The sequence below is a fragment of the Strongylocentrotus purpuratus genome, unplaced genomic scaffold, assembly GCF_000002235.5.
Source record: "Strongylocentrotus purpuratus isolate Spur 01 unplaced genomic scaffold, Spur_5.0 spur5_scaffold_12, whole genome shotgun sequence".
Classification (NCBI taxonomy): domain Eukaryota; kingdom Metazoa; phylum Echinodermata; class Echinoidea; order Camarodonta; family Strongylocentrotidae; genus Strongylocentrotus; species Strongylocentrotus purpuratus.
In genome coordinates this window covers 33,645,396-33,665,620 of record NW_022145597.1, presented here as the reverse complement: position 1 = coordinate 33,665,620, position 20,225 = coordinate 33,645,396, and the positions used below count along the sequence as shown (strand labels likewise).

General features: G+C 35.8%; 1 protein-coding gene across 2 annotated transcripts in view; it reads left to right on the top strand.

The window, feature by feature from the left end:
• Positions 1–18,644, top strand: part of LOC590937 (long-chain-fatty-acid--CoA ligase 3) — a 36,866-nt gene extending 18,222 nt beyond the window's left edge. For both annotated transcript variants that reach the window (XM_030982493.1, XM_030982494.1), the window contains exons 3-13: positions 2,768–2,945; positions 4,706–4,812; positions 5,166–5,307; positions 6,377–6,524; positions 7,451–7,646; positions 8,539–8,678; positions 9,407–9,579; positions 10,199–10,462; positions 11,700–11,866; positions 13,243–13,351; positions 15,084–18,644. In XM_030982493.1, coding sequence (XP_030838353.1) covers positions 2,768–2,945; positions 4,706–4,812; positions 5,166–5,307; positions 6,377–6,524; positions 7,451–7,646; positions 8,539–8,678; positions 9,407–9,579; positions 10,199–10,462; positions 11,700–11,866; positions 13,243–13,351; positions 15,084–15,244 — 1,785 coding nt within the window. In that variant the 3' untranslated portion in view covers positions 15,245–18,644. The remainder of the gene's footprint in view (positions 1–2,767; positions 2,946–4,705; positions 4,813–5,165; positions 5,308–6,376; positions 6,525–7,450; positions 7,647–8,538; positions 8,679–9,406; positions 9,580–10,198; positions 10,463–11,699; positions 11,867–13,242; positions 13,352–15,083) is intronic.
• The last annotated feature ends 1,581 nt before the right edge of the window (positions 18,645–20,225 follow it).

Here is a 20,225-nt window from a genome sequence, read left to right as displayed (position 1 = left end):
TATCAAAGCATTTATCCTCGTACCAGACGGTTAATTTCGTCTATTTTGTAATTAGCCGCCTGGAGAAGAAAAAAATCTGCGGTAGTCCGCAGTTGACAAAAAAGTTAGGCGACAACTGTACCAAAATAAATACTTCAACACTAAATACTTAAATTGTAAATTGATTTAATTTTTAGCTATGTCCTTCCATCGTGTTTATTTTAACTTGGACAAAATGACATGAGTTCGAGAACGCCGACTCGGCAGACGTTCACCGCATGTTAATTAAATCTGTTTAATGGTTGTTTTCTTGACAAAAACATCGAGTTAGAGTGGCTATTGTGACGTTTGGAGATAACCATTATGACATCACAAAGCCGCGTAGCACTAGCATTCCACGCAGATGCGCATTTTTTCACAGACCTTGCGCGCAAAGCAACGGCGCATAGCAACAAAGTAAACAAAGCAGCTCGAAGTTCGGGAACTTCCCGAAGTTCGGGCGCTCCCCCAAATTCCGCGCGTGCGTTCAATTCAGCTGCCCGAAACCTGCCCGAAATCTGCCCGAAATCTGCCCGAAATCTGCCCGAAATCTGCCCGAACTTGCTCACATTTTTGGCAATTGACACTCAAAAAAAATACGCGACCCGCGAGTAGCTTGCCCGCGCCCGCAGCCCGCTGCCAAAACCTTTAGGCAGTAGTGTACATGATACCTTTACATGGTATGGTACTATTGGCCAGTATAGCTTGCTCTGTTATCAAATAACAAAGTCCAAACTGAAATTGAACTTCACAGACATGTACGTACCGCATGGTTTATATCAACTTAAAAAAAAGTGAGTTTGTTTTGTCTGTTGATCATGACATAGAGAGAAGATGTTATGTAAATATGTTTTTCAAAGATAACAATGACAAATAAAGAAAGAGCACATACCGGTATGTGCTTTCATGGTTTGTACAGTACATGATGTATACTGTAGATCTCCTTTCAATTGTTTATCTACTCTGATTGTAGATGAAACATGAGGAAAATTCATTTACATGATCATGAGACCTTTCTGCATGACCCAACACTTAACAGGTGCCCATGCAAGCCCAACCCCCAATTTTGAAGTTTTTAGCTTTACTAGGGCTCATGCATACAAACTCTAAAAAGTTCAATCCGAACCCCTTCCAAATACCGTAAATCTCTGTGTATAAAAACGCACCCTTATTTTTAAGACCAAATTTATTTTTATTTTATGCTTTTTGCTTTTTACCAGACACCATAGTACGTTAAAAAACCCAAGCGACTTTCATTTTGATTTTTTTTAAATTTTTCAGTCAAGAATTGTGAAACGGGTCCCTGCTGTTACATGTACAGTGTGTATGTAGGCTTTGCTACATGTACATGTATGAACGTGGTATAGGACATATTTAGAGATCAATTAACAGAGATTTACTAGACGGTCTAGACCTCTGTTTATATGAAAGCCAGGAATTTCTTTTCCATTATGAAGGCACGAATCTAGTATTCCTATGAGACATTCAAAGTTGATCTTGAATAAACATGGGGCAGCTTACAAAAGGGTTCTAGATACAAAACCTTCCCATATTAGCCTTCATCTTCTGTCTTTACAAAGGGCTTGCCTTCTCTTTTTTTCTCTTAACTTAATGTGGATGCTGTGATAATGATGTAGAGTTGGTAAATTTCCCTTTTATTTCCCTTTAATTAATAACTTATGGGCCACTAGCTATCCTTCTCTCCAGGACATATCCAAAAAGAGAAAACAAATCATATGTTTCAAAGTCAACTACAATGACTGAGCACTGAAACTTTTGTTGACTATGTAGATGAACAGTGAGCTACAGATGTATTAATTGTATCCTTGTGCTAATATTCAGCTGAAGTCCATGGGGTCTTTGTATCAAGTCGTACTAGAAATGTTTGTTTTGTGATATTGACCAGCTTCTTAAGTTATTTGTTGTTTATTCAAGCCATGAGGTGATCTAGAATGAATATACAAACAAGGATCTTATCAGATTGATTAAACAAACCTTACATCAAATAAAACTAAGTAGCGGTAATCTGAAAATTCAACATCTATGGTGTGTACATGTATGCAATACCTTCTTCTATCTTTAATACACATGTATGCATTTCAAGATTTTGATGAAATAGAATAAAAAGAAAGAAAAGATCTGTGAAGATGTTGGTGATTTTTTTTTTTTTTTTTTTTTTGGGGGGGGGGGGGGGGGGGGGGGCTCGTAACATGCTCTTGTAAATAAGTCCCTGAAATAGGATTGTCATTTTGTCTTCAGTGATAGTGTACCTCTGACTACATTATACATGTACATGGAGGTTATAATCTTTCCTTTCTTTTCTAAATATATCGTGTTCAATTTTTAATTTACAAGCTTAGCTTTTTCCAAGATCCCCCCATATTTCACTTCATATATATTTTCTAATTTCAGTTTAGATATCTTGCAATTGTAATTAAGTTATATCTCTGTATGTTATGTAGACTGTATTATTACTTTCATGGCCTGATATTATTGGATGGATTATTTTCATTCTTAATGTTAATAGTTTATGATTTATGTTAATGCATGTGAAATATGAAATAAACTGAAACTAAAACTGAAACCTTTCCACAGAAAACTTTAAGTAAAATGGCTGTTATAGCGCTGCAAGACTTCGGTGGTAAGCGCTTTATAAGCACCATTTTTATTGTTATTATTATTATTGTTATATATTTACATATTTGATGAAGAAATTAATTCTTCTTTTGATATTTCTTACACCTTACAGCTGATCATGGGAGATTACAAGTGGAGAACATACACAGAGTTTTTGCAAGATGTTGACAACTTTGGGAAAGGTCTTGTTAGTCTTGGTCTCCAGCCTAAACAGAATATACTTATATTTGCCGAAACAAGAGCAGAATTTCAGATTGGACTCCAAGCCTGCTTCAGATATAATTTTCCAGGTAAAAGAAGAAAAGAAAGTGGTTCAATGAATTACCTCCAAAAATCCTTTCTTTTTAAATTTAAAAAAGAATTAATGCATGCATGAATAGCATTTTCACGGGCAGTTATAGTAGATGAGTTTTTTCAGTGAATTGCAAAGCAGGAAACTCAGATTAACAAGCTTCCTTTTATTGTTTTGTTAAGAAACTCACAATCAATGCAAAAATCATTATGATCCAACTATTGTATGGCTATATCTGGACCACAAAATGTAGAAGTCCCTTATACCTAAAAGTTTAAGGTTCAAGAACCTGAATAATTTGTACTATATAAGTGTTCATTAATTATTATTTTTTTTTTTTTTTTCCCCTTCCACAGGGTTCTTTATTTTTCAAAACAAATTTCATCATATACAGAACATCCATATATCATATACAAATAATTAAAGAAATAATTTCCATACATAATGGCTTGACACAGATAATAATCATCACGGCCAAAAAAGATAAAAACAAACATTTATGACAAAATTAGTACTTTAAATATATAATTTTTAAAAAATACCAAACATAAATACATGATCATGTTTATGTTAGCACATTTCCAACACTCCCAAAATATTTTCTAAAGTGAAACCATTTCTTTTTAGTTTATTCTCTCTGAGATTTGTTTGGTATATATATTTTTCCATTTCATAATAACGTTTTACAGCTGATAAAATTATATCAAATGATGGTAGTTGATTTCGTAATTTAGCTGAAAATATTTCTTGTCTTACAACCATCAGAACACAGTTGAGTGCATTATTATTGCTACCGCAAAATCCAAACAATTTATTTTGATTTGTAAATTTGATCCTTTCCCCCGTATTACGAAATATCCAGAACTCTAACTTCGACCATACTTCATTAGAATAGTTACAAAAGCAAAAAACATGTATAATAGTTTCATCGTTGTTACTACAAAAAGTAGTTCATTAATGATATAATATCTTCTAAATCCTAATGAAGTACATGTACATTGTACTTGTATGGCCCTTGCACTTTGAAATTTCCCGTATTTGATTAGCTATCTAAATGCCAATTACTTATGATATCATATCTTTTATTTGCATACTTGTTTATAATTTGTGATAATCTGTGAACTCTAGTATTTGTAGGGAATTTTGGCTGCCTTATCTTTCTAAAATATGCTGCCTAATGTACATTTCAGAGAGATAAAATTCATTCATGATAATTATAGTTCAGTAGCCTTTTGGTACACCATGATCACTCAATGTATAGCTTTCCTTTTGTAAATCATAAAAATATGTGTAATCAGCTTTATAAAACTGATTTAGTGTACTACTTACACAATATTTGAAGTTAATTAAAGACAATTTGCACAATAAGCTTCCCTCAAGGCATTCTTTTTTCTCTCCATTATTTCTAAAATGTATTTTTATGAATATAATTTGCAGAATTGTTAGTAATTGTCAAATTTACCGGGTAACTGTTAATTTTAATGAGATTAATGATGGGGTCTTATTCTCAGAAACATTTGAGGTGTGAACAAAATGTTCCTGTAATTCATCTCTCTGAAGACACGATCTTGAGGGGGGCCATCACACACCACCCCCTCCCCACCCCCCCCCCCCCCCCCCCCCCCCCCTCCCCATCCCCCTCCCCATCCCCTTCCTCTCCCACCACAAACCTTCAAACCTTCTCCTGCTCTTATTAAGTCTTTTCTAATGTTACTTCTCTCTCTCTCTCTCTCTCTGTGCCTGTTTTGACTGTATCAGCGGTGACACTGTATGCAACGTTAGGAGAAGCAGCTATCGCTTATGGAATCAATCAGACAGGAATCAAATATGTCATTACAACAACAACACTCCTTACAAAACTAAAGGTATGTATGTATGCAAGCTAAGGGTCTAAACCTGAAAAATACTTGCTAATGATAAACAAATTTACAAAGACCAGTATATTTTAGACTTTGTTATTATTAAATTTCTGTAATTAAGTCGTGAAGTGATTTATTTCTTTATGAGATGATTTTTGTTCATTCATTTAGTTACAGAATTGTAATTTTTGTGAAGTGAAGAGGTGGACACTTGATGGTTGTAACCTGATGCACTTCATCGGGGTTAAACCTTGACTGAATCTAGCGTGTTGCTACGAGTAGATATTTAGCTTTTATCTTCATGTACCTTTAGTGTCCAATAGTTATGTTCTTGATATCATTTATTTTATATTTTGCAGTCAATTCAGAAGGATATTCCAACTGTGACTCATATAATTTGTATGGAGGATCCCGTCGCCAAGCTAGATGAGAAGAAGCTTAGTAACGGTATCAAAGTCACATCATTCCAGGCAGTCATCAATAGAGGAGCTGCTTCTAAGAGTGAGTTCAATGATGGTGGTGGTGGTGGTGAGGGGGAGGAGGAGGAGGAGAAGAATGATGGGGATGGTCACCACCATCATCATCCTCATTATAATTCCTGTGACTTTGATTTCTTTCTCTGTACCTCATTCTCAATCTCTTTGTCTCCTATCTAGTTTTCCCTTCTTCAGTCTGTTTCTCTCTCTCTCTCTCTCTCTCTCTCTCTCCCTCTCTCCCTTTCTCTCTCTCCCTCTCTCTCTCCCTTTCTCTCTCTCTCTCTCTCTCTCTATCTCTATCTTTGTCTCGTTTTCCTAATGGTCTCTGTTCTATTGTACTTGTACATGTATATATGTGTACATTGGAGAATCTAATGTAGTTCTAGTCAGCTGCGCATACTCTCAAGTGTTAACATCCTGTCTATTATGGCTATTTACTATTCATACATGATGATAAATGTTTGCTAATTGTAAATAATCTGCCATTAACTATTATTATAGGTTAATGATTAATACCAAGCACTTTATATGTTTATAATAAAGATATAAAGAATATTGTTACTCACAGATGCTTATCTCACTAAATTAGGTTAAATTGGTGATTATCTTTGTCATATGAGCATTACAGTGATAACTACACACCTGCTTTTTATAATATCTATTTATAGTTTATACACATTGTATTAGCAGATTCAGTCATTAAGTCTTTCCTTATTAGAACAAATTTTGCATGTCTGTTTGAGAATGGTCTCAATATTGAGTTTTTTGCCTTTGAGGCTTTTCATGAATTCATTAAGGTGACTGTTGAAATTACTCTGATATTGAAACGTACAATGTTTGGCATTCAATGTTCTAATGTGCACTATATTCCTAAAGATATTTCATTTATTTTATTTTTCTTTATATTCAGCAAAAATTGCTAAGATGGAGAGCGATTTAAGTCAGGAAAGTTCATAGCACTCATAGTGGTCAAGAACAAGTAATGAAACCCAAATCTGCATAACATAAAGTGTCACTCAACCTGGTGTCATTGTATCTCCAGAAAATCTCAAAACATGGAAGTAACTTTGACACTTGATTTGTTTTATCCATAGATGTGGAGCGTTTGAGACCGACCGCCGAAGACCTTGCCATCATCATGTATACCAGCGGATCAACTGGGAATCCTAAGGGAGTCATGATCTCCCATAGAAACGTCTTAGCTGCTGTGTGTGGAGCAGTGGATCGCATCAATGATGTAGAGTAAGTATATCACCATGGAAACAACAATCGGGATGTTCTCCATTAATGACTTCTATCTGAAATACTGAAGAATGAACCAGGTTATTGTGACTCTTACAGCCGTTATTCCACTCCACTTTTTTTTTTTCTTCTCTTTTTTCTGAAAAAATAAAAGTGATAGAATACTTGTGTTCTAAAATACAGGGAATGCAAATTTCTAGAATAGATAATTTGTGGTGGTGGTGTTTATTTTACCTGACTGCTAAGAAAGCATAAATACTTGTTAGTAAACGACCAGACGGCCGACGGCTTTAGGTCCTCTCCAAAGGGACCTGGTAATGAGGATTAATGTCTTACCAAAGGTCACTAGCGCATCGACTTGGTTTCGAACCAGGGTCGCCGGATAACGAGACCACTGTTCCACTGACTGTTCCACTGACTGAGCTATCGCGCCTCAGATAATATAGTAATAATAAAAATGAGAATATGTCTTGTTTACCCAGATTTGCCTCGTCAGTATTAATACTGTTCACCCAGAGGACCTGTAATCATTAATAGTGCATACTGTACGTACACAAAGGTGAGGTAAGAGTAATGCCTACTTTCGTGGCAACAGATCTTAAAAAGGAGGTGCGATAGCTCAGTCGGTAGAGCAGTGGTCTCGTAATCTGGTGACCCGGGTTCGAAACCAAGGCGATGCGCTAGTGCCCTTTGGTAAGGCATTAATCCTCATTACCAGGTCCCTCAGAGAGGACCTAAAGCCGCCGGCCGTCTGGTTGCTTACTTACAAGCAATTTTGCTTTCTTAGCAGTCAGGTAAAATAACCACCACCATTCATTCAAAGAGAGAGAGAGAGAGAAAGTAAAAATAAAACTACACTTGTTCTTAATATTTCAAATACAACATTTATACATCCTTACAAACAATATTAATTTTACTTGTTGCAGGGTTGGTGAAACTGCAGCTGTGTACTTGCCCTTAGCCCACATCTTGGAGTGTGTGGTAGAACTATCTCTCATCACACTAGGATGTCGTCTAGGTTACTCATCACCTCAGACTCTAACAGATACAGGAACTAAGATCAAGAAGGGTTGCCCTGGTGATGTCAGAATACTCAAACCAAACCTTATCATCTTTGTTCCTGTAAGTAATCCTCTTTATAAAATGGACAATTAAAATTGAATCTAACCTGCCCTTACACAGGGCTAAAATTATGTAAAGCTGATTAGTTCAAAGAGCTTTAAGCTAATCAGCTTTACGTACGATATCATTCGTACACAGATTCAATGCTATAAGCGGCGGGTGTTTACTATCAAACAGATTGGCGCAGGCTAATTGGCACCCGGTCTTAGCTCCGCCCAGTTAAGGATGTATAACCGTTCGCTCTGACCGGTATTTAGATCGCAGGTTTTAGATCCGAACATTGTATATTTTTGATGTTCACACAGGGAAAATTTACTTTAAAGCTTTTTAGTTAAAGAGCTTTAAACTCTGCTTTAAATACGATGAATTTTACCACTGTGTGAAAAGGCCGCTAGTTTCTTGTCTTGATTTTTTTTAGGGTTCCATCTTCTTTGATGGAAACTGGATTTCAATTTTCCTTGGTCTAAGCAGTTTTCATAGCCCAATTTAAGAAGATTTTATTGAATTTTTAAAAAATTCATTTGCAGATCATGCAGCCAAACTAAAAAAAAATGGAAATTACAGAAAAATTCTTCCTCAAACAAATCTCTTGCTTGAAACTCTCTAACTTGAAAATTGGTTTTAGCACCCCCAAAACCAATTTTGATAAGGTTTTTTTCTTTTTGAATTCAAAATAAACAAAAACAGGCATTATCTAAGCTGCTGGTATTTTTTTTCTTGCTCGATTGGTCTATTAGGAAATTGAGTTATCTAATTTTAGATCCATGCCCTTTTTAAGATAAGTAAACACTGATGTTGTGCATTCTTACACTGCATTTTAAACCATGCTCCTGTGTAAAGTGACGTACAAATGATGAATACATTCTTTGGTATTTCTTATTATCTGATTCAGATGATCTTGGAGCGTATTTACAAGGGAATAACAGAGAAAGTAAAGGGAGGTAGCGCCCTTCAGAGAGCTATCTTCAACTTTGCTGTAGACTACAAGTGCAAACACCTTGACCAAGGATTCAACACACCTATCCTCAACAGGTAGGTATACAAAGGTTTAGCTATGTCATTACAATGTTGACATCCTATGTGTACATTTCTAGCTGGTGTGCAAAAGATTGCTAATCTGGCATTGGACTCCCATCTCGGCCCTGTTTCAGAAAAATTGTTATCAAAAACAAGTTGCAATGACTGTTATAAGCTACTGAATTGTAGCATTTGATTGGCTGAGAGCAAATCTGTCATGAAATGTTAGAGTTTGTTATTAATCACAAATTTAAAGAAACAAGGCCCTAGAGCTGTTATAGCCGCAGCGGCAACTACGTGGGTTACTCCCCCCGTGGTCTACTATGACTGCAGATCTACTAGATATGTTATGTACAGTGTATGTGTAAAGCGTCCAAGAAACAAGTTAAACTGTCCAGTTGTTTGCTGTTTTTGTATAGAAGATCAAAGTAGCTCAGATTGAAAAGATGATTATTACTTACTGTACCCCCATGGAAGGCAACCGTATCACTTCAAACCTCTGTAAAACCTCAGCTGGAAGGGATAACAGACTTCCAACAATCTAAACAATCTACTTTGAGAGATTTTGTTAACTTTGCTGTCAGTTTCGATTCATAGCTCAGTACAACTTAATAGCACTTGGACACTCTTTCATGATGAATAATTTAGATAAAATTTCTGACAATTCTCTTAATGAAATTACTTTAAACATGACCTGTAAATTGAAACTTCCATAAATCTTACTTTGTTCAACTACTTTGCAGATTAATCTTCTCCAAACTGACCCGTCAGCTTGGTGGTCAGGTGCGTCTGATGATCTGTGGAGGCGCCCCATTAGCCAGTGACCTACAGCGCTTCATTCAATCTTGCTTCAACAGCTCTCTTATACAGGGATATGGTCTAACAGAGACGTGTGGGGTAGCCTGTGTCTCAGAATGTGAGTTTCTCTTATACAGGGGTATGGTCTGTTAGAGACTTGTGAGGTAGCCTGTGTCTCAGAATGTGAGTTTCTCTTATACAGGGCTATGGTCTGTTAGAGACGTGTGGGGTAGCCTGTGTCTCAGAATGTGAGTTTCTCTTATACAGGGGTATGGTCTGACAGAGACGTGTGGGGTAGCCTGTGTCTCAGAATGTGAGTTTCTCTTATACAGGGGTATGGTCTGACAGAGACGTGTGGGGTAGCCTGTGTCTCAGAATGTGAGCTTCTCTTATACAGGGATATGGTCTGACAGAGACGTGTGGGGTAGCCTGTGTCTCAGAATGTGAGTTTGAAAAAATAGTTCCTTTACCTCAGAGATCCTTGTCTTACAAATGTTGTGATTAATTCAAATCTACAGTCGCACCTTTGTACATGAGGGATAGGCAACTGTCATTTCGTAATTGATGGAGGGAAGATTGGGTCCTTAATGTTATTAATTCATTTCATGTCATTTTGCACAAAGTATAGCTCATTTTTGTTAGTTTGTTCACAAGTTTTCAATACCTCTTTTAGATTTTTTCAAAGAGCTAAAGTTGCTCACTTTCTGTGTGTATTTCTTTCTTTCTTTGATGTACAGCGCGAGACATGAGAATTGGTCATGTGGGACCACCCGTTACAACAACCCAGGTCAAGCTTGTAGACTGGCCCGAGGGTGGGTATACCAACAAGGACAAACCTAACCCTAGAGGAGAGGTCATTGTCGGAGGTCAGAACATCGCCATGGGTTACTATCAGATGGACCAACTGACCAAAGAGGTCTTCATCCAGGACAATGGCATCAGATACTTCTGTACTGGGGATATCGGAGAGTTCCTTCCAGATGGCAGTCTCAAGATCATTGGTGAGTAGCCTCTACCTTCTACCTACCTACATACCTACCTACCTGGCTGCCACCGTCAGTTGCTGGCGATTGGCGACCACATCTGCACATCTTCTTGTTGTCTTTTTCTATTTGTTTCTATCCTGTGCTAATCTTTTGACTTCTGAATATGTGAGACCTGTCCATTCTTTGATGTTATCAAACCACTGCTTTCTCTGTCTGCCTCTTTTTCTTTTTCCTTTTCCTTCTACTTGGCTTCTATTATTTGTGCTGCTAAGGGGCTCCCACTGCCATGCAGAATGTGTCCAAAGTAACCCATCTTGAGGGGGGTAACCTTTTATGTCAACAGATGATTGGTATTACAAAAAACAATGAAAAGCAGTGAATAGAGATACAGTCGAACCTGCTTTAGTGACCACCTGTATAAAAAGACCACCTGTCTACAAAGGCCACTTTTCTTGTCTCCCTTGGGTGGTCTTTATAGACAGGTTTCAATGTATATTAAATCTTTTCGGCGTACACTCTGAGTAAACCAAGAGAATGAACAGAAAGCCAAAATGTAAATGGAAACTAAAAGAACATTAATATTTTTCTTTTTCAGCTACAAGTTCATTCGCACAGAAATTACACTGGACTCTGTTTACATTTTGAGATATTAAGGGTCTGTAGTGATAGTCGAGGGATCATACATACTGTGTCAAGACCTTGCTGCTCAAATGCAGAATATCACTGTTATCATTATTCTATTTGGTTATAACAATATTAGCCATATAAATGTAATGCTTCCTGGGAGAAATTTCAATTATTTAAACATATTTGTTATAGTTCATCATGACTGTGCCATGGACCAGTGATGGCCTGGTGGTAGAGTCGCTGCCCGGCAAGCAGTAGATGCAGGTTCAAGTCCCGCTGGTTCCAAGATTTTTTTCTGACTTGTTTTTCAATACAGATCGATCAATCGATCTTATTTACTGGGTGTAAGCCACAAATATGTTTAAATAATATTAGCCATCTTTGTTTTCTTGGGTATCTTCCTATTATACTTCTTATTTGTTCACGAATGTTCACGGCAGGGATGCCAGTTTTCAGGCAATAGCCTGAATTCAGGCCCTGGCAAGTTATTTTCAGACCATAGTTCAGGCTGTTTTGTGTACAAAATAACTCATTCTAGTCGATTTTCAGGCCCTTTGATCAATTATAACTAGCATCCCTGGATCACAGTTGCTTTTATTTCCTCATTAAACTATTTCCCTTTCAGATCGTAAGAAGGATCTTGTGAAGCTTCAAACAGGAGAATACATCTCCTTGGCAACGATAGAGAACTTCTTGAAGAAGAGTCCATTCATTGATAACATCTGTGTATATGCTGATCCTCTGTATGACTACTGCTTAGCACTGATTGTACCATACAAGAAAGCTGTACAGGTAATCAACGTCTATCTATTAGGCCATTTAAAAATATATACATGTTTAGCGTCCCCGCCCGCTTCCTTTTTGGGGGCTGCCTCCTATTTTTATTTATTTTTTATTTTTTAATTAAAAAAAAAGAAAGAAACAAAACATGAAAACACTGCTAAAATGGATCTATTTCTGATTTTAAGAAAATATTAAAAAAATATCGGTGGCCATCTTGAAAAATAGCCTGACTGTCAGGGAAAATGTACCGAGCGGCCATTTTGAGCGGCCATTTTGAAAAAGAAGAGGAAAAAAAAAGGGCCTCCTTTCTATTTAAAAAAAAAGCAGGATGCTAAACATGTTTTTTTTTTTTTTATTTGGCCTTATCTAGCTTCAATGTCAGCCTGTACACAAAGAGTAGTTCTTTCAGAGGTTTATGGTTGACATTGAAATTAACAGCCAATGTTTACCCTCAGACCCAATTATGATAAGACCCATGGTATGACTGTACTGATTTGTAGCCGAGAAGGCCTTCTCTCCTGTTCAAGGGCTTTAAAGGTACTGTGTCCCATTTGCAGGCCAAAAAAATGAAAAGGTTAAATTCTAACGGCATTTGGAAGACAATACTAATTTAGAACTTCCCTCAAACGAAAGGGCTTGAAAATAGCTTTTAATGGGAAAATAACGACCGTTGGTTGTCAAATCGACTTCAGTGATTGCAATCACCTACGTAATAGTCTGATTTTCAGACTCTTTTACCGAATGGTCGTATATTTTGTGCTGCACAAAGATTCAATCAGTTTAATTTGGGCCATTACAGGTACTGGGTCATTGATGTAGAAAAATGCTCATGTACCTGTTACAGCTCATTTTATGTATGTTATTACCAAAGAAGAAAGAAGCCAGTCAGTCACTCAATAGTGTCTGACAGTGAAGTCTAGAAGGTAACCAGGTTTCCTTGCATAATTGTTAATGTTTAAATTTCACAGATAGGACATACATGACATATTCAAAATTCCTGCAAAGTTCTACAGAACCTGATGTTGGCTGCAAAAGGGACATGGTATCTTTAAGTACATTGTAGTTTCTATCATTCTGGTCATATGGCAATTCAGGAATTCAAGATAGAAGAATTAATTTACACATTTTGAATTCTATAATGCAATATAATAATCCTATTGCAATTTCTGTCAGAACGTAGTCAATGTGACCTTAAAATAAACATCATCTTGTTAATTGCATTTTAAAAAATTTTAAACAAAATTGTACCTCAGTGAAATATCTGTCCTTCCTTTCAATCAATCAAACCCAAGGGATGTCTCATGTCAACACACTTGATAATGTAAATGTTACTTACACACAGAAATGAAAGACTTATGAATTTATCTCCATTGTCATGGTTACAGGAGGCAGCAAACAACAACAACCTGGCAGGTAAATCTTTTGAGGAGCTTTGTGGCAGGTCAGAAATACTCAAAGAAGTCCTGGCTTCATTAGCAGCAACAGGCAAAGAAGGTAAGGTTTGCTCTCGTGTGTCTGTATCACAGAGGTGGAATTATTTTGATTATTTTGAACGTGCTGTATACTGACAAGTGTTCTATCTTTCACTTCAGCAAAATATATCTATAAATTGTACAAATATCAGGCCTGATAAAAAACCAGATTTTTTTTTTTCTTCCTGATTTTCTTGATTTTTCCCAGATTTTCTCTAATCTTCCCTATTTTATTCTATTATTTCCCAATTTTTCTTACTCAAAAGGGGGGGGGGGGGAATGTTGTTAGATGCCATTTTACCCCCCGAATCATCTTCTTCTTTTTTTACTCAAGGGGGGCGTGGTTGAGGGAAGAAAAAAAAATTTAGTGCTCCCTATCACCTCTGAAATAAGTTATTGGTTGATGTGTGTGCTCAGGTGGCTGTATACACAGATAATGTGTTTTGATAAAAGCTATGTCATTTAAAAGACTTTTTACTAAGATAAAGATAAAGTTAAGTTCTGGTCAGGCGACTGCATTGTGAAACAAACGTTGTGAAATCGATCAGAAAAGTTGATCACGTAACATATAGGTGTGTACTGCAAGGTTCTGGAATCATCAAAATGATAAGAAATTTGGCCCAGTCTTGGTAAAGTTACAAGCACTGTGCACAGAAAGATGTAAATAGAACTACACAAACATGTGACATAAAAATCAGGCCTCATTTTTTGTTACTTGTCATATTTAGAATATGGAGGCATTTGAAGAGCTATGCTTTTCAGGGAACATTTTTTCTCTGATTATTTCCAGACTTGCATAATGTAGCTCACAAATTATTTTTCTCTCCTCTCCCCAGAACTCAACCTTCTCTTTAAATCCCAACTGTACTACTTATAGCTACTTGTGCCCTCTATATACCAAACAATGCCTTATCGGTGCCTGTTGGTCCCCCATGATCCCTTATTCTCATGTTAATTGAGAGCTGATTTGATGAGATAACCACCTTTCAGTTACCTTGCAGGGAGGGCTAATCCCCCCTGGCCAAACTAGTGCAGACAGGCTTTAACCCTATTTAGCCCGGGGGGGGGGGGGGGGGGGGGCTTTAGAAGCCCCCCCCCTTGACATTTTTCGCGATAATTTTTTAACACAAGAAAATTTTGTGACTTTTTCCTTTCGAGTCTTGTGCATCTTTTCAAAGAAATTTTTCGAAAATCGGACCTACCATTACAAAGTCACGTGTCCTTTTGTCTTAGCATGTCAGCCCGAAAATCACTCATTTTTGTGATTTGTGTACAAAACGTATGGAAATCTCATTTTTCAAATAAAGAGATAAAACATTGGTTATTTGGTCTTGTTTATAGTTTAGGTGTTATTTTGGGATCAAAATAGTTGAATTATAGTTGGAAATGAAATAAAACAACAAAAACAATTTAAAAAAAAGTTAAAAAAACAAAGAAATACATAAGAAATTATTAAAACAATAGATAACATAAGAAATAACCCTGGTTTTCAAAAATGTGAATTTGATGACCTTATTTGCATAAATTACCATAAATATGCAAATGAGTGAATTTTTCAAAAAATTGAAATTACCATAGTATTCTATACACTTCACTTGACATGTATGCAAATTTTCGCGCCCCCCCCCCCCCCCACCCCCCTGGGCTATGCAGTTTCAAAATAGCCCGGGTTAAATAGGGTTAAGGGTGGACACATCGTATGATCTAAAATCCACAGTTAATTTACTTCTGCTTTATTTATTTCTTATTTCCAGCCAAGCTCCAGAAATGGGAAATTCCCCGCAAAGTCCATCTCTGTGAAGAAGCATGGACCCCTGAAAACGGACTGGTGACAGATGCTTTCAAGCTCAAACGCAAACCCATCGCAAATCAATACAGTGCTGAAATCAATAGGATGTATGGAAAGCACCGATGATGAAAGGATCACCACTCAGCACTTTCACTCAAGAAACTTGTATATTCAAAATGGACTCTGAAGTTGAGGAAGCATCCAGAAAAACTGATCATCAGAATTAATTTAAAGTGTTATTGCATCATTACAGATGATGGTTCAAAATAAATGTTCATCATTCACTTTGCATGCTTTTATTGCACATTACACAATTTGTTTATACAGAAAGAACATTGATAGAATGAATCTTATTTTGTTTCTTCTTCAATAAAAAGAAACGTAGTTTAATATGTAGATCATGCCAACAAGATAAATCCTGTAAATAATATAATTTGATTGTTTTGGTGGCAGATACCTAATAAATATCTTAGCCGTGCATTATAATCGGTTCTGAGCTTTAAAGGTAATTGTAGAAGCATTTAATTTTCAGAATCAATTCTTGTTTCATATATTAATTCAAGATGTGTTAATAAAAATAACTAATTGGAGATGAAAGAATAATACAAATTGATATTATTGAAATGTGTTTTCAAACTGTAATAATAATAATAGTAATAACAACATTTATAATGCGCACATATCCACCCCAAGGGATGCTCAAAGCGCCGAACAAGGTAAATACATTAAACATAAGAAAGTACATGAGAAGTTATAGAGAACGAAAATAATTAAATATAATTAAACAATGTTAATTACATCAGATTGTGAAATACACTATGTCATAACTAAGGAATTCAGACATTAGATACCGGTAGGTTTTCAAGTTTTTTTTAACAAATTTTGATTGAATGGGGTAGGGAGTTCCATAACTGTAGATGTGAATTGGCATTCATTACATGCTTGCTACATAGACTTTATGCCTTGTGATTTAAAAGCTGGCTGTACAATGTTGTGCATGTTCCATTCATGAGCTCATTGAGCCCACACATTACAAATTGACCAGTTCACAGGTGATACTCCCTTCCCCTCAAGTTTGGCAACATATAATGTATCCATGCTACATATTGATTCTTAAAGTACTAGCAACAGAGAAATTTGTCACGCTATTATTTATGATTAGGTAATACATCCATCCATGCAAATAAATACATATGTGAACTGACCTATTGATTAGAGATAAGACTGAGTTATTTGAAGATATTGAACACTGCCTTGCTTTTAGCAATTTTGAATATAGGACCATGCAGCTGCTGAAATGTTAGGAAATGCTTCCAGTAAAGAGGCGTTTTTCATGTTTTATGTGATAGGCTCTAACTATATACAAGGATGCCATTTTTCAGGCAATAGCCTGAATTCAGGCCCTGGCGAGTTATTTTCAGACCAAAGTTAAGGCTTTTTGTGTACAAAATAGCTCATTCTAGGTGATTTTCAGGCATTCTGATCACTTCTTACTGGCATCCCTGTATATAGCACAATAAGTTGTATTGTATTTCAAGCTTTAGTTGTTAGTACAGTGTATGTTTCTATGCAGTCATGAAAAGGTTAGAAAACTAGGTAACTTTTCAGTGATGGGCTGCCTATAAGCTAAGGTTAGTGCTAGATAGGTATGGTTAGTATAAGAAAAAAACAAGAATGGAGGAAGGTCAAAAGGTCATATTTTGCTCAGAATTGTAGATGGAGTCTACATGTACTGTAATAGCGAGAAGCTTTTACAAGCTTAGAACTTTGAGGGATTTTGAGTGGTCATAATTCTCCTCAGGTTTCCTACATTGAATGCATTGGTCATTAACAATGTGGAAAAGCTGATGGTTTAACAGTACTCTCATGCTCAGAGTAACAACGTTTTGTTATTGTGACCTTGTTTTTTGTTTGTGCTTATGAAAGCGTGACAACCTTCTCTATTTGTATTGCTTTTTATTGATACCTGTAGTAATGAATATCATTAAACATGTTTCTTAGCGCTGTTGAGTTTGTGTCTGAATAAACATGGGTTATGAATTTCCATGTGGGGAAAGGGGATTGAGATAGGAATATTTAGTGGAAGTGTTTTGCAATGTTTGTAAATAGTAGATAGACCAAGGATACACTCCTTGGATGAACTTTTGATTTGAAGCACTATAAGACTTCTCAGAGAAAGAATGTTGATGTATTCAACTTTTGTTATTGTCTAAAAAGATATTTAAAAAACGAGTATGTAAATATACTTTAAGAGGACCCATTTCTGTAAATTTGTGTTTGAGGATAAAATGATATTGCAATGTCTGTCTGTGATCATGATATAAAGCTTGCTTTTTGATTGAGATTAGAAAGAAATCTTGAATTGATCTGAAAGAAAATGTTTCATTGACTTCTTAGGACAAAGCAAGTTTTAAAAAAAAAACTAGATGTATCTTCCTCCTATATTCTAGTAGCTCTTTAGCAACATGTATATTTGCACGTAAATGCACTGCTTTTTGATAACAGAATGCATCTGGCCATGCATCATTTATCTTTCCTTTCATCAGAATATTCTAGGTGAGGCAGAAAAGTGCTCTAGTTAAAATGACTGCTTCTAATACATGTCTACTCCAGCTAGCTAGATTTGACATACATTTGTAGATAATGACAATTTTGTTAATCACATGCCATTACATTTTGTACAGCTCGACATACATGTAATTACATGTTAATCACTCTGTAAGCATCAGTTTGACATTTTTTTAAATTTCATTCGTACATTTTCAGTGCCAAATATAGCTTATGAAGAATGGTATTATTTGCAAACAAGATGATGATAAACATAGTGATGAACAATCAGAAAGGCTATGGCTTTATGCACATCAAGTCATGAAAATGAAGATTGAAGAAAGAAGAAATTGATTATATTTGATGAAAGGCCTCCATAAATGTTCATCTGACTTCAAGAGAACTTTCATTGTTTGAATCTATCATACGCCAGCCCATCGGTATATCTTAATGTTCTACCAATAGAGCAAATTTCATGTGGAATTCTGCTCTGGGGGGCATCTTTTGGAAGTGTATCTTTGTAGTGATGTTGTAGGCATATTTATATTCTGAAGGCTTGAAAATAATACTATAGTTTCCTCTCTCATCCCCTAACGCAATGCTTTCATTTCATTTCTGTCTTTATACAAACAGCTGTGTTGTATACATCAATGTGCATGTGTACATTGTGTATTCTGTATTTGAACATTGAGTTTCTTTTAGGTTAAGAGCACAAGATTTTGTTACTGTTTTGGTTTGCAATTTTTTCTCCTGTTTTGTTGAAGTGACGGAAGTGTGAGTGCTAAGACAAGATTTTTTTTTTTGTAATCTCGGTATATGTTATGAAGCCTGTTTATTAATGCAGACCTTCGTTTTCTTCTACTTGAGCAATAGCATGACATAAATTGGAAGATAAAATATCAATTGTGTTGAATTATTTGAAATTACATGTTGATTGTTTTGGTGTTGTTGATTAAAGCACTCTTTAATATATTCCAGACAAAAGATTGATTGTATTTATTTTTACCTACAACATGTGTGCTCAATTTCTTAGCAAGCAAGGCAAAGTAAGAAGGAAAATCAAACACGACATTCTAGGAAACAAAAGGCACACATAATTGTTCAACAACAATTTGAAGATATATATATATCTTCTTTTTTTTCTTTGCTCCTCTATCACTCTCACTGAAACAAGCAAGACAACCCCCTCCTCCACTCCCCTCAAAAGAAAAGAATAGAACTCATTGATACATTCCATTTCATTTATTTCTAATTTCTTTAATGATGCATTGATTGTAATTCTTCATGTACATGTATACATGATCTGTCACCATCATGCGGTCCAATCATAATACAAAGTTGTGTACAAACACACTCAAAAATATATTTCCTATCATCTCATTTGCCACATACAACATTACAGCTACAATTCTTTTTAAATACTAGGGATAACATTTGGTTATGCACATCTTTACAAGTGTCCTGTGATCAATTATTGGATTCAACTCTATTGGGTTCATATATACATGTACTTACATATCACAAGTTATTATACTTGAATAGTGAGAATGCATGTTGCAGACAAAATATGTTGCTATGTCAGGAACCTTTCTGGCAATCGCTAGGATCGACAATAGCAGCCATTGTAAAGGCACGCATAAAAATTGAAGACATACTTAGGGTGTTGAAGTCATTAGAACTGAACACATACTTTAAGTCTGAGTAAGGTGCCTGCAATACATGTACATGAATTGATCATCCTTAAGAAACATTTGACACAGATTTACCACACATAAATGATACCATAATGAAACAAAGGAAATTGTGTCTGATGATGCAAATCGGCCCCTTGCATGGAATGAAAGCCTATCAAAATTATCTGTCGAGACCAAGAAAAGGATGTTAAAAGGGATCCGGTAACTTTGTCACAGATTCTGAAACAAAATCCTGGATTTAGCTCATGCTGTAATGATAATTATACACCTTTAGGTCAGTCAGGAACCCCATGACTTTTATAAGCCGATCGCCTGTCTGATTATCAAGATATTTATGATTGGAATTACAAATTTTGAAAACCATTTGCTTAACGGTTTTCATAACACTACAGTCTATTGTGGAAAACGAGTGGTATGGTAAAACTGGTCACTAAAAGATTTTTACTTTTTTGAGGCACTTCTTGATCATTTTGAAGCGCAATTTTTTTTGGACTTCAAGATTATACCATATCACAGACACTGATAACACGTTAGGCCGTTTATCTCAGATTTAACATTGTTAAACGATCCCTTTAATAATAACTCAAACTCTTACACAGAGTTGACATTCTTCTTTCTCTCTGCAGTTACTTTTGTTTTTTTAACATCACATTATTCACCAAACTTGCACAACAAAGGAGACGTCCAAGTAAAATACTTGATCATTTATTATTTTCATATCATTTTTAAAAAGCTTGACAAATTATTTGCCTGGATATTGATGTTTTGTTATCTGCATGTGGAGAGGGTAATGAGATGTCAGCAGTACATGGAGCCAGTAAATGCCTAGCATGAAAATACAACAACAACAAATAATTTGTTTATGA